The sequence below is a fragment of the Notolepis coatsorum genome (assembly GCF_963971535.1).
Source record: "Notolepis coatsorum genome assembly, chromosome: 18".
NCBI lineage: Eukaryota > Metazoa > Chordata > Actinopteri > Aulopiformes > Paralepididae > Notolepis > Notolepis coatsorum.
In genome coordinates this window covers 52,040,516-52,053,860 of record NC_140182.1, presented here as the reverse complement: position 1 = coordinate 52,053,860, position 13,345 = coordinate 52,040,516, and the positions used below count along the sequence as shown (strand labels likewise).

The 13,345-nt window shown below is 46.3% G+C and overlaps 1 protein-coding gene across 1 annotated transcript in view; it reads left to right on the top strand.

Moving 5' to 3' along the window:
- Nucleotides 1-12,954, top strand: part of pidd1 (p53-induced death domain protein 1) — a 52,615-nt gene extending 39,661 nt beyond the window's left edge. Inside the window, 3 exon segments of the mRNA XM_084335356.1 lie at nt 3,660-3,767; nt 5,804-6,000; nt 12,076-12,954. Coding sequence (XP_084191482.1) covers nt 3,660-3,767; nt 5,804-6,000; nt 12,076-12,313 — 543 coding nt within the window. The 3' untranslated portion in view covers nt 12,314-12,954.
- Nucleotides 12,955-13,345: the final 391 nt, after the last annotated feature.

Genomic DNA, 13,345 nt, shown 5'->3' with positions numbered 1-13,345 from the left:
AGAGGACAGGTAGGAGAGACACGGTGAAGAGAGGACAGGTAGGAGAGACACTGAAGAGAGGACAGGTAGGAGAGACACTGAAGAGAGGACAGGTAGGAGAGACACTGAAGAGAGGACAGGTAGGAGAGACACGGTGAAGAGAGGACAGGTAGGAGAGACACAGTGAAGATAGGACAGGTAGGAGAGACACTGAAGAGAGGACAGGTAGGAGAGACACAGTGAAGAGAGGACAGGTAGGAGAGACACGGTGAAGAGAGGACAGGTAGGAGAGACACTGAAGAGAGGACAGGTAGGAGAGACACGGTGAAGAGAAGACAGGTAGGAGAGACACGTGAAGAGAGGACAGGTAGGAGAGACATGGTGAAGAGAGGACAGGTAGGAGAGACACGGTGAAGAGAGGACAGGTAGGAGAGACACAGTGAAGAGAGGACAGGTAGGAGAGACACTGAAGAGAGGACAGGTAGGAGAGACGGTGAAGAGAGGACAGGTAGGAGAGACACGTGAAGAGAGGACAGGTAGGAGAGACACGTGAAGAGAGGACAGGTAGGAGAGACACGTGAAGAGAGGACAGGTAGGAGAGACACTGAAGAGAGGACAGGTAGGACAGACACAGTGAAGAGAGGACAGGTAGGAGAGACACTGAAGAGAGGACAGGTAGGAGAGACACTGTGAAGATAGAGGACAGGTAGGAGAGACACATGAAGAGGGGACAGGTAGGAGAGACACAGTGAAGAGAGGACAGGTAGGAGAGACACAGTGAAGAGAGGACAGGTAGGAGAGACACAGTGAAGAGAGGACAGGTAGGAGAGACACAGTGAAGAGAGGACAGGTAGGAGAGACACGGTGAAGAGAGGACAGGTAGGAGAGACACAGTGAAGAGAGGACAGGTAGGAGAGACACTGTGAAGAGAGGACAGGTAGGAGAGACACAGTGAAGAGAGGACAGGTAGGAGAGACACAGTGAAGAGAGGACAGGTAGGAGAGACACGGTGAAGAGAGGACAGGTAGGAGAGACACAGTGAAGAGAGGACAGGTAGGAGAGACACTGAAGAGAGGACAGGTAGGAGAGACACTGAAGAGAGGACAGGTAGGAGAGACACTGAAGAGAGGACAGGTAGGAGAGACACTGAAGAGAGGACAGGTAGGAGAGACACTGAAGAGAGGACAGGTAGGAGAGACACGGTGAAGAGAGGACAGGTAGGAGAGACACAGTGAAGAGAGGACAGGTAGGAGAGACACGGTGAAGAGAGGACAGGTAGGAGAGACACGGTGAAGAGAGGACAGGTAGGACAGACACGGTGAAGAGAGGACAGGTAGGAGAGACACAGTGAAGAGAGGACAGGTAGGACAGACACAGTGAAGATAGGACAGGTAGGAGAGACACTGAAGAGAGGACAGGTAGGAGAGACACAGTGAAGAGAGGACAGGTAGGAGAGACACTGAAGAGAGGACAGGTAGGAGAGACACTGAAGAGAGGACAGGTAGGAGAGACACTGAAGAGAGGACAGGTAGGAGAGACACTGAAGAGAGGACAGGTAGGAGAGACACTGAAGAGAGGACAGGTAGGAGAGACACGGTGAAGAGAGGACAGGTAGGAGAGACACAGTGAAGAGAGGACAGGTAGGAGAGACACGGTGAAGAGAGGACAGGTAGGACAGACACGGTGAAGAGAGGACAGGTAGGAGAGACACGGTGAAGAGAGGACAGGTAGGAGAGACACGGTGAAGAGAGGACAGGTAGGAGAGACACAGTGAAGAGAGGACAGGTAGGAGAGACACAGTGAAGAGAGGACAGGTAGGAGAGACACGGTGAAGAGAGGACAGGTAGGAGAGACACGGTGAAGAGAGGACAGGTAGGAGAGACACGGTGAAGAGAGGACAGGTAGGAGAGACACGGGTAGGAGAGACACAGTGAAGAGAGGACAGGTAGGAGAGACACTGAAGAGAGGACAGGTAGGAGAGACACGGTGAAGAGAGGACAGGTAGGAGAGACACGGTGAAGAGAGGACAGGTAGGAGAGACACGGTGAAGAGAGGACAGGTAGGAGAGACACGGTGAAGAGAGGACAGGTAGGAGAGACACGGTGAAGAGAGGACAGGTAGGAGAGACACAGTGAAGAGAGGACAGGTAGGAGAGACACAGTGAAGAGAGGACAGGTAGGAGAGACACGGTGAAGAGAGGACAGGTAGGAGAGACACGGTGAAGAGAGGACAGGTAGGAGAGACACGGTGAAGAGAGGACAGGTAGGAGAGACGGTGAAGAGAGGACAGGTAGGAGAGACACAGTGAAGAGAGGACAGGTAGGAGAGACACTGTGAAGAGAGGACAGGTAGGAGAGACACGGTGAAGAGAGGACAGGTAGAGACACGGTGAAGAGAGGACAGGTAGGAGAGACACGGTGAAGAGAGGACAGGTAGGAGAGACACAGTGAAGAGAGGACAGGTAGGAGAGACACGGTGAAGAGAGGACAGGTAGGAGAGACACAGTGAAGAGAGGACAGGTAGGAGAGACACGGTGAAGAGAGGACAGGTAGGAGAGACACGGTGAAGAGAGGACAGGTAGGACAGACACGGTGAAGAGAGGACAGGTAGGAGAGACACAGTGAAGAGAGGACAGGTAGGACAGACACAGTGAAGATAGGACAGGTAGGAGAGACACTGAAGAGAGGACAGGTAGGAGACACAGTGAAGAGAGGACAGGTAGGAGAGACACAGTGAAGAGAGGACAGGTAGGAGAGACACGTGAAGAGAGGACAGGTAGGAGAGACACAGTGAAGAGAGGACAGGTAGGACAGACACGGTGAAGAGAGGACAGGTAGGAGAGACACTGAAGAGAGGACAGGTAGGAGAGACACGGTGAAGAGAGGACAGGTAGGAGAGACATGGTGAAGAGAGGACAGGTAGGAGAGACACGTGAAGAGAGGACAGGTAGGAGAGACATGGTGAAGAGAGGACAGGTAGGAGAGACACAGTGAAGAGAGGACAGGTAGGAGAGACACAGTGAAGAGAGGACAGGTAGGAGAGACACTGAAGAGAGGACAGGTAGGAGAGACACAGTGAAGAGAGGACAGGTAGGACAGACACGGTGAAGAGAGGACAGGTAGGAGAGACATGGTGAAGAGAGGACAGGTAGGAGAGACACGTGAAGAGAGGACAGGTAGGAGAGACACGGTGAAGAGAGGACAGGTAGTAGAGACACGTGATGAGAGGACAGGTAGGAGAGACACGTGATGAGAGGACAGGTAGGAGAGACACGTGAAGAGAGGACAGGTAGGAGAGACACGTGATGAGAGGACAGGTAGGAGAGACACAGTGAAGAGAGGAGATGGAGGACAGACGGTTACAAATGTCATAATTTGTCAAATGTGAGTTGAGAATATTACGGTAGATTAGATTAGTTAGAAATGTATTGTCATACAGCACAAGTACAGTACAACGAGAAGAAGTTTGGGATCCAACCAGAGTGCAAATGTAACAGTAAAGTACAATACTAATATACAATGTACAGGCAAGTAATCTGGGTATAAAATATATAAATGAGTAATAGTGCTAATCAGAAGTATATACAGTGTTATAGTATTATTATGTACAGTGATACAGGTATAAAGACACTAGTGGTATGTATGACTAGTAAAAGTATATGTTTCATATCCCATCTTACAGGTGTCTTTTTATAGAGGGGAGATTCCCAGTGACCTGCCAGAGGAAGTGGCAAAAAAGAGGAAAGGACATGACAGCCAGTGGCTGGCAAGTTTACCACTGAAGCTTCCTGTGAGTGACAACACCTTCACATTCAGCACTGTCACATCTTCATACACCAGTACACGAGAGGGAAATTCTCTGAACAGCAAGCAATAAAAGAAACCAATAGAGGTAGCATAAAATAGCAGCATAGATTTGCATAGTGGTATAAAATACTCCAGTATTATAGTGGATGTAAAGCTGTTGGCTTACTTACACAGTCCCATGGTCGGTTCTGAGCAAACCAGGAAACTTTACAGTCAGCAAACAGGGACGCTTTAGACGGGCAGCCTATAGACATGTATCTAATCTATAGACATGTGTCTCATTTATAGACATGCATCTAATCTATAGACCTGCATCTCATCTATAGACGTGCATCTCATCTATAAACGTGTATCTCATCTATAGACATGCATCTCATCTACAGTATATAGACCCGCATCTCATCTATAGACATGCATCTCATCTATAGACGTGCATCTCATCTATATATGTGCATCTCATCTATAGACATGCATTTCATCTATAGACATTAGGGGTGTAACGGTAATGGTACACAGAAGCCACGGTTCGGTAAGTACCTCGGTTTTGGTGTCACGGTTCGGTACGAGTTCGGTACAACAGGAAAAAAATATTTGTAATAATTATTATATATTTATAAATTATTATTAAATATAATACTTTTTTATTAAAGGAAAACTCCAACATTTTGGGAAATTAGCTTATTTAACATCTTCCCTGGAGTTAGACAAGAAGATACATACCTTTTTTGTCTCTGTGCGTGCATTTAGCTTTGGGAACAGTCGCTCCGTTAGCGTAGCTTAGCTTCATCACTGGAAGTGGGGGAGATCCGGAGCTTCATCACTGGAAGTGGGGGAGATCCGGAGCCTGACGTTCCCTTACACTGTATACAGTCACGAAATACACTCCAAATACAACTCCAAAACGTTCATGTAAACATGTTGTGACCTGTGTATTCACCACGTGGAGAAATAAAAAATAATTGAATTAGACAATTACGTTTTATAAGCAAATATACTCTGAACAATTTTTTGCCTAACCACTCCTCTCTGAGCGCAGTCAGTGATTTCAACGTGTCGTCGTGATTAAAAACAAAACCGAGGATATGGAGAGGGCTTCAGCGTTCTTATTTTGTTTCAGGTAGGTGCTCTTTGGATTAAATCCGGGGTAGGATTCGCTTATAAAAGAAAGGTTGAGATCCAAGGCGGCTCTAAATTTTTTTTAAAAACGTTTATTTATTGGCTTACATTATTTAGAAAAATCTTTTTAAAAAAAACCGACATGTTTCGGCCTACATGGCCTTCTTCAGGGTTGTTGACATTCTCATTCATTCAAAGGATCCGAACCGAAGTTTATGGATACCATGACTTAAAATCCTCGTACCTTGACTATTAAAAGCCTCCCCAATTTAGAAAACAGTAATCCAATGGCTGGTATTGATAATATACCTACTACTAACTACTGGACGCTCTGAGCTAACCGGAGCTAACACAGAACAGGATGGTAAAGCATATATAATTACTTCCTTTCTGGGGTTTTCAAAATAAAAGTGCGACGTTTATAGCAGCGGAAAACGTTTATTTTGTACATTATCGAACGTTAACACGAACCTAAACTAACTTTAGGTTAGTTGTAACGTTAGTTTAGGTTCGTGTTAACGTTAGATAATGTACAACATAAACGTTTACCGTTTTATTATTATTATTATTATTATTTTTATTATTATTCATATGGCTGGATGTACCGAGCCGTGACGTCTGTACCGTGAAGTCGCAGGACGAATACATGTACCGTTACACCCTTAATAGACATGCATCTCATCTACAGACATGCATCTTATCTATAGACATGCATCTCATCTACAGACATGCATCTTATCTATAGACGTGTATCTCATCTATAGATGTGCATCTCATCTACAGACATGCATCTCATCTATAGACATGCATCTCATCTACAGACATGCATCTCATCTATAGACGCGTATCTGCAGATACTGACTCTTCTTACCATTCTACACATGTCCATTCTGTTTTACTCAGGCGCTGGACTCTGAGAATAGCTATGTCATGGAGGACTACCAGCACCCTCCTCTGAACCTGGGCGACCCAGAGAGCGGCTACCTGACTGAGGTCAACCTGCGGTCCATCTCTCTACAGATAGGACAGGACTGGCGCTCCATTGGCATCTGTCTGGGCCTAAGCTACCAGGAGCTGGACCGCATCCAGTACAAATACAGGTGGGCACAATAAGCCAGGTTGAATTAAAGTTTTTTAGCATTCTGAGTCTGAGTCTGCCTATATGGGATATTCACAGCTCAGGCAAGCAGTGGGCTGTTAGAATATCTCATATTGTTGAGCATTAGATCTGAGTGCCACACTGTCCTTTTTTTTCCCTTTTTTTTATCCACTTTTCTCCTTATTTTTCTCCCATCCCAATTTCGCTGTTTCCAATTCTCCCCTTCCCTGTCTTGAACGTTGCTCGCATATGCCCCCCACAGGTCGGTCGTAGGGAGGATAGAAGCCTTGCATCACGTGTCCCCTCCGGTACACGAGGAGGCAGCCTGTCGCATCTTTTCACCTGCCAGCGCGGACTCTCATTGGCGAGGTGTAATGTGTGGGAGGCTCACACTACCCTTGCTATTTCCTGTCTCTGCTGTGCAGGTGTCCCCCAACCGACCTGTAGGAGTCGCTGTCCACAACGTCCAGATTACCACCCATCGCCAATTGAGCCAGTATGACGTCCGGCCCAAGCCGGAGGCAACGCCGACAGCCGGATTTGAACCCGGTGTCCCTTGCGTTGGTGACGAGCGCAATGTCCACTGCGCCACCCAGCCGCCTCGCACACTGTCCTTTTGATATTGCCTGAGCTACATCATTATGCAGAGTAGGGTGGAGCACTTGGATTCATGAGGGGAAATGTCAAAAAACACAATAAAGCTTAAACGAATAGAGCCGGCCAACCTAGTTATGTCTTGACCTTAATATACGTAGCTCTTCTCCTTTTTAGAGATCAAATGAGGGATTTTTGTTCAAAGGCAGAGGAAATGAGCGAACCAGCAAAAGAGATTTGGATGCAAATTACTTTTCTTTGTCTGTGTGTATTTCCGGGACGAGTGGCTCAATTCATGGCCACATGTGTATTAGCATAATCAAAGATGGAAGTGAGATGTGACGTGACTGGAGGCAGAAGGCTGGTGGAGAATTCTGATTGTTTTAATCTTTTTTTTCTTTTTTTCTGTCAGCCGTCACTAAGCCATCTGGGATACTGCAGGAGATTAACACACACAGACAACCGCTGGCCCTCCCTCCCTCCCTCCTCTCCCTCCTCTCCTCTCGCTCAGAAAACCACTCACGCTTGCTCTCCTCATGAGGCTCGCTGGAGATGGAGAGAAGAAACACTGGATTATGTGATATTATACTTGTCAAGTAGGCAGTTTACTGTGTCAGATTTGGATGTATCGACGCATAGACGCAAAATACAAACGACAACCTTGGTGCTAACAGATTTAACGCACAGGGGAATTTTCCACATGAAAACCAGTGCTCACACCATAAATCTTAGTTATGGGACTCATGCTCCCATCTTAAGATATATCTTTATTTTTATTTTTTTCTCCACCTTTTCTCCCCATTTTCTATTTTTCTCCCATCCCAATTTCGTATTTCCAATTCTTCCCTCCCCTGTCTTGAACGTTGCTAGACTATGCCACCCACTGGTCGGCTGTAGTGAGAATAGAAGCCTTGCATCACGTGTCCCCTCCGGTACACGAGGAGGCAGCCTGTCGCATCTTTTCACCGCAGCAGCTCGAACTCTCAGTGGCGAGGAGTAACGCGTGGGAGGCTCACGCTGCCCCCAATACTTCCTGTTTCCGCCGCACCGGCGTCACCCAACCGACCTGTAGGAGTCGCTGTCCACAACGTCCAATCCCCACCCACCGGCTTTCCCACCCTCTAACACTGCCAATTGTGTTAGTATGACGGCCGGCCAAGCCGGTAGCAACGCAGAGAATCTTAAGATATATCTTCAGTTTACGTTGGGATTTTAATGGCAGGTCTAAATGGGAACGATGTAACTGAAAACTTTTTTTTTTTGAACAAATGTTTTTTATTTTCCCCTTTTTTTTTTTTAAACTTTTGACCAGTCACCTGGTTCTTTTAGCGTTTATCGCTTTTTCTTCGCATTCATACTTGGTCAAGTTCGACCGACAGAGCAGGCTGAAAGGGTTCAGATGGGGGGGAAAGACACTCTGGGAAAGGCACGGCTGCCGTCCGGGATTCGAACGCGCTCAGCCCCAGATCCGCGCGAGCGCGGTTGTCCACGGCGCTGAAATAGCACTCGCGGTACGTGGTGAGCTACTGGAGCTCCCTATTTTCCCCTTTTTAACATGAAACTAGACAAACAATACAGTAACAGTAATAATCAATGATAAATCACAGGACAATGACATAAATAATAATAACAATAATAATAACAACCAAGTCCAGTAATTAAATCAAAATGAATGTAGATTAAAAGACATACAATTTTTAAATACAATACATGTGCTCTTGCTCGCTCTTCTTTCCTTCCCCTTCCCCCCCCCCCCTCAGGACCCCCACTTGGACTATACATCCACTATTTCATTTAACATCAGAAAATTACAAGTTTATATGCTTCCCTTTATCTTCTGACTGAAAACTTGAAGATTGATCAGTCATATATGTAATTATCTTAAAGGGGAACTATCTTATAAATGGCCTTTTTGAGTGTTTAGCATTGTTTCCTAGCTATGTGAACTTATATTAATATGATCTATGTCTCAAAATTCTCATATTGGCGCATTCTTCCAATTCTCCTCTCACAATATTCACCCTCACTGAACTGAGTCATTTGAAAATGTGCGCGATTTGTGATGTCAGAGAGACACCGCTGCATGATAATGGAGAGATACAAGATGAGCTGCACACAGTTCTGTACCCACTCCACACAGTCAGCTCAAAACGGCTCGAGATCTTGAGGTAGAAAAATGCTGTTTTTGAGGACTTGATTAGAAATACAAAACAATGAATAAAAAAAATATATATATTACAGAGGTGTTCCATAGACTCACAGGAATTGTGTAAAAGTGCCCAAATAGTGAAAGAAATAGTAAAATAGTTCCCCTTTAAAGGAACACATCACCATTATGAGAAGGGGACTTACAGTCTTCTCCAGAGTCGGACAAGAAGATAGATGCCAATTTCCTCTCTGTGCATTCAGTCGAAAACATATCCGCCTGCAAGCTAGCCTAGCTTAGCACAAATGAATGGAAGCGGATACAGACCAGCTAGCCGTTGGCCAAAAACACCTCACCCGGCTAGCGGTCCTTATTCGCTTCCATTCAAGCTAAGCTAGAAGACTGTAACCACATTACCCATAATGTTGGCATGATCCTTTAAGTGCTGGGTCGGTATGAAGATGGATGTAAGAACAGGGCATAATACCTGCACACTATGGTCCAATACACCTTTGATGTTTTAAAGCTTCCCTATTTGCATAAATGTTATATGGACCTTTTTAATTAATTAAAGGACTACGGTATATCGGTCTAAATATGACATTTAACCCGTTAGCTACTCTGCACACATATTTTACATTTACCCAGACCGTTTTCCTGAGCATAGTTTACTGTTTTAGATTTTAAAATGTTTGTTTTGTTTACTTTTTTTTTTTTTCTTTTTTTTTGCCGTTGTGGTGATAAACTTGAGATGTACCCTTCCTGCTGACTTGTTCACAATTTGTACGTATTAAAAGAGGCAACATTTTTGTTTGCACGGCCAGATATAAAGTCAAGGTAGGTCTATCACCATACAGATACGAGTATTCTCATGTTTCAAATCCAACTGTTCAGCCCTTGTTTTCACGTTTTTAGATCCTTTGATCTTTTTTTCGATGTCCCCATTCTGAACACTCGCGCGGACCTGCCTGTGTCTCCCTGGCACCGCTGCCTACGTTAAAAATTGCAATGGCGATCGAATCCTGCCAGGTGGCAGTATCGCCTACCTTTTGAATTGGGTCTCTAGTCTCTGGGTCTCTCTCTGTGCATCTGGCTGCAGGAACCCCTCCCCCTAACAGTGAATCAGAACACGGCAATCTGTCGGAGATTTGATCGGCTGAAACCTATTGTTTCCCGTATGATAGCCATGCCCAAAGCACACAAGTAATTGCGATCGCGATGGAATGACTGGGATTATTCATTTTGGAGTACCTTCTGACTAAGGTAAGGTCAGCTTTAGGTCTATTTGACCGAACCTAAAACATGCTATTGTATTAGATTAGATTAAGGCGGCTGGGTAGCGCAGCGGAGACTAAGCACCTGCCTACCACCGCAGAGACACTGGTATCGAATCCAGCTGTCAGCGAGACCTCCGGCTTGGTCGGTCGTCAATACGAACACAATTGGCAGTGTTAGCGGGTGGGAAGCCGGTGGGGTGTGTATCCTGGTCGTTGTAAACAGCAACTCCTACAGGTCGGTCGGGGGGCCTGCTCAGCAAGGAAGGGAACTGGGGGAAGTAGTGTGAGCCTCCCACGCGTTACGCTCCCCCAGTGAGAGTCCTCGCTGTCAGGTGAAAAGAAGCGGCTGGCTGACTCCACATGTATCGGAGGGGACATGTGATAGTATCTATCAACCCTCCATAGACCGGCAAGTGGGGGGCAAATGCGCACAACGACCAGGAAGGGAGGGAAGTGAATTGGCATAACGACAAAAAATTGGGATGGGAGAAAAATACAGAAAAAAGGGGGGAAAAGTAGATAAAAGAAAAAAGATTAGATTCACTTTATTGTCATTACACAGTACAAGAGACAGTGCAGCGAGATTGTGTACGTCCAACCAGGATGTGACAATTAACAGTCAGTTGCAATATAAGACACATATAAATAAAACTGTACAGTAAAGTGCAATGGTTAGCACAATGTGCAATGGTGAGAATACAAAATAATAATTAAAATAATCATTAGAATAAAGTCTACATAAACTATGGCTATATACACACAGGTATACAGTGAGAGGTGCAGTGGGCTAAGTAGAGTTTTGATTCAGATGTCTGACAGCTGAGGGGAATAAACTATTCGTGGTCCTGTTGGTTCTGCCTGGGAGGCTGCGCTAGCGTGCCCCAGAGCGAGTACCCCGCAGGCGGGTGAACAGTCCATGGTTGGGGTGGGAAGCGTTTTTTATTATGTTCCGTGCTCTCCGTGTGCACCACTTCTCATAGATTGATGAGATGGGGGGAGTGGGGTCTTGGTAATGCGTTGGGCTATTTTCACTACCCTCTGCAGTGATTTCTGGTCCTTAACGGTGCAGTTGCCGTACCAGACTGAGATGCAGGTGGTGAGGATGCTCTCAATCGTACAGCGATAAAAGTTTGCTAGCACGGGAGGGGGTAGGTGGAGTTTGGTCAACTTTCTCAGGAAAAAGAGGCGCTTGTGGGCCTTCTTGACCAGGGTCGAGGTGGTGGTGGTCCAGGACAGGTCCTCGGAGATGTGGACTCCCAGGAATGTGAAACTACAGACCCGCTCAACCTCCTCTCCATTGATGTGGATGGGGCTCTGCGTGCCTGTTTTATTTTTCCTGAAGTCCACCACTATCTCCTTCGTTTTTTTGGTGTTGAGGGCCAGGTTGTTGTTAGCACACCACAGAGCTAGGTACTGGACCTCCTCTCTGTACGCCGACTCGTCATTGTTGCTGACTAGTCCCACTGGTATTGATCAGTGTCGTATTTTACCGAACCTAAAACATGCTTTTGGTAACGATAGCTGCTTCGAGGTAACCCCCCCCCCCCCCCCCCCTTGATGATTTTGTGAAGAAACATATATATGGTATATACCTTTTTGATTTGGAAATAATATAGGTTTCAGGCGAGCAACCCGAACGATTTGGGCATATGCATATAACACGTCATATCTTGCGATCTAGAAAAAGACTGGATTATTTTGAAAAGGGGCGATGTTTAGCGTGGAATAGCGCACAAACTAAAGTATGTAGAAATGAACTGGTTTGTCAGCGTTGGACTATAAACAATGCCTGTCAAATTAGCCATACTATTGTCTCCATAGCTATAATACAGAACACACGATGGGTCTGCAAACATCGCGAAAATGGTCAAAATGTTTAGCCATTTTGAAAATGGCGCCATTGAGTAAAGATGGGAAAACAGCGTGGCAGTCAATGGGTTAAGGTGTATTATTGGAGCATAGTATGTGAGTTCTAAGCCTTGTCCTCACAATGTGACAACATCGGAATCTCTTGAGTGCCACTTGAGGTGATCTAATGCATCTTCTCTCTCTCCTCCAGGGACAACCTGGGAGCCTTGGTGATGGACATGTTGTTCCACTGGGCCCGAGCGCAGAAGGGGGCGGGGCCAGGGGCAGTACCCAGGCTGGTGGAGGCCATGGTGGAGAGTGGCAGGAAGGATCTGGCAGAGGAGATCGAGGACATAGTCAGCCTGGGAAGGAAGAAGTACACAGAATCCTTGAGGAGAGTGGGTCTGGAAGGTCAGACCTCCTCCGTCCACACTGAGAGTCGGCAGTAGACACATGGTCAGGGTAGTGGGTCTGGAAGGTCAGACCTCCTCCGTCCACACTGAGAGTCGGCAGTAGACACATGGTCAGGGTAGTGGGTCTGGAAGGTCAGACCGTCCACACTGAGAGTCGGCAGTAGACACATGGTCAGGGTAGTGGGTCTGGAAGGTCAGACCTCCTCCATTCACACTGAGAGTTGGCAGTAGACACATGGTCAGGGTAGTTATCTACATGCTGAAAAGTCTTCTCACATGACTCGAAGATGACGGCGTTAAACCTTTCTCATACCCGTCCTGTGGTGCAAGGGTATCCAGACATCAACATCCACTCTCTTTAGACAAAGAGGAGGTGGACAGAACACTGTGGGATTTGACAGGAGGATCGATCCTAGGATTATATGAAGAGGATGGATCAGCGGCGTCGTAAAACATTTGAAGATGTCTTCCCTCGTCACGCTGGGAGACGAATGGCACCGTAAGGTGTAGAGTTGTCTTCCTGCGCTCACAAACTGTGAGGCTGTGAACCGTCCTCTTCTTACCATTCAAGGATCAATTCAGGATGCAGCTGTATTTATAGTCGATTGATCTCTTGTGTGCCTTCATTCTCTCGGCAGCCATCTTAGCTGCAGCATCATCTCAGTGAAATGGGCCTGTGCTGCCTGTGAAATTTTTATTTTAAATGTTTCAATGAAATGTAAATTTTAAGTAAATCACACAGATGCAAAGAAATATGTCTCATGTGATGTAGATTCTGTTACTAAGAGATTTATAGTCACCTGTAACCTTTTAATCCGTTTTTTTTATTCATGCCAGCATCCCCCCTGATACATCATCTACCATTTTTCTATTTTTGTGCTCAAGGTCATCATTGGGTTGAGAGAAATCGTCACGATGACGCTGTACCCCCCCCCCCCCCCACCCCACATACAAACACATGCACGCACACCTTTACAGTCGCACTGTTACTGTAAATTGTGGCTGCACGTCCCGCTACAAACCACTAGAGGGCCTTTATCATTCTCCATCACTAGGCAACTCCTCCTC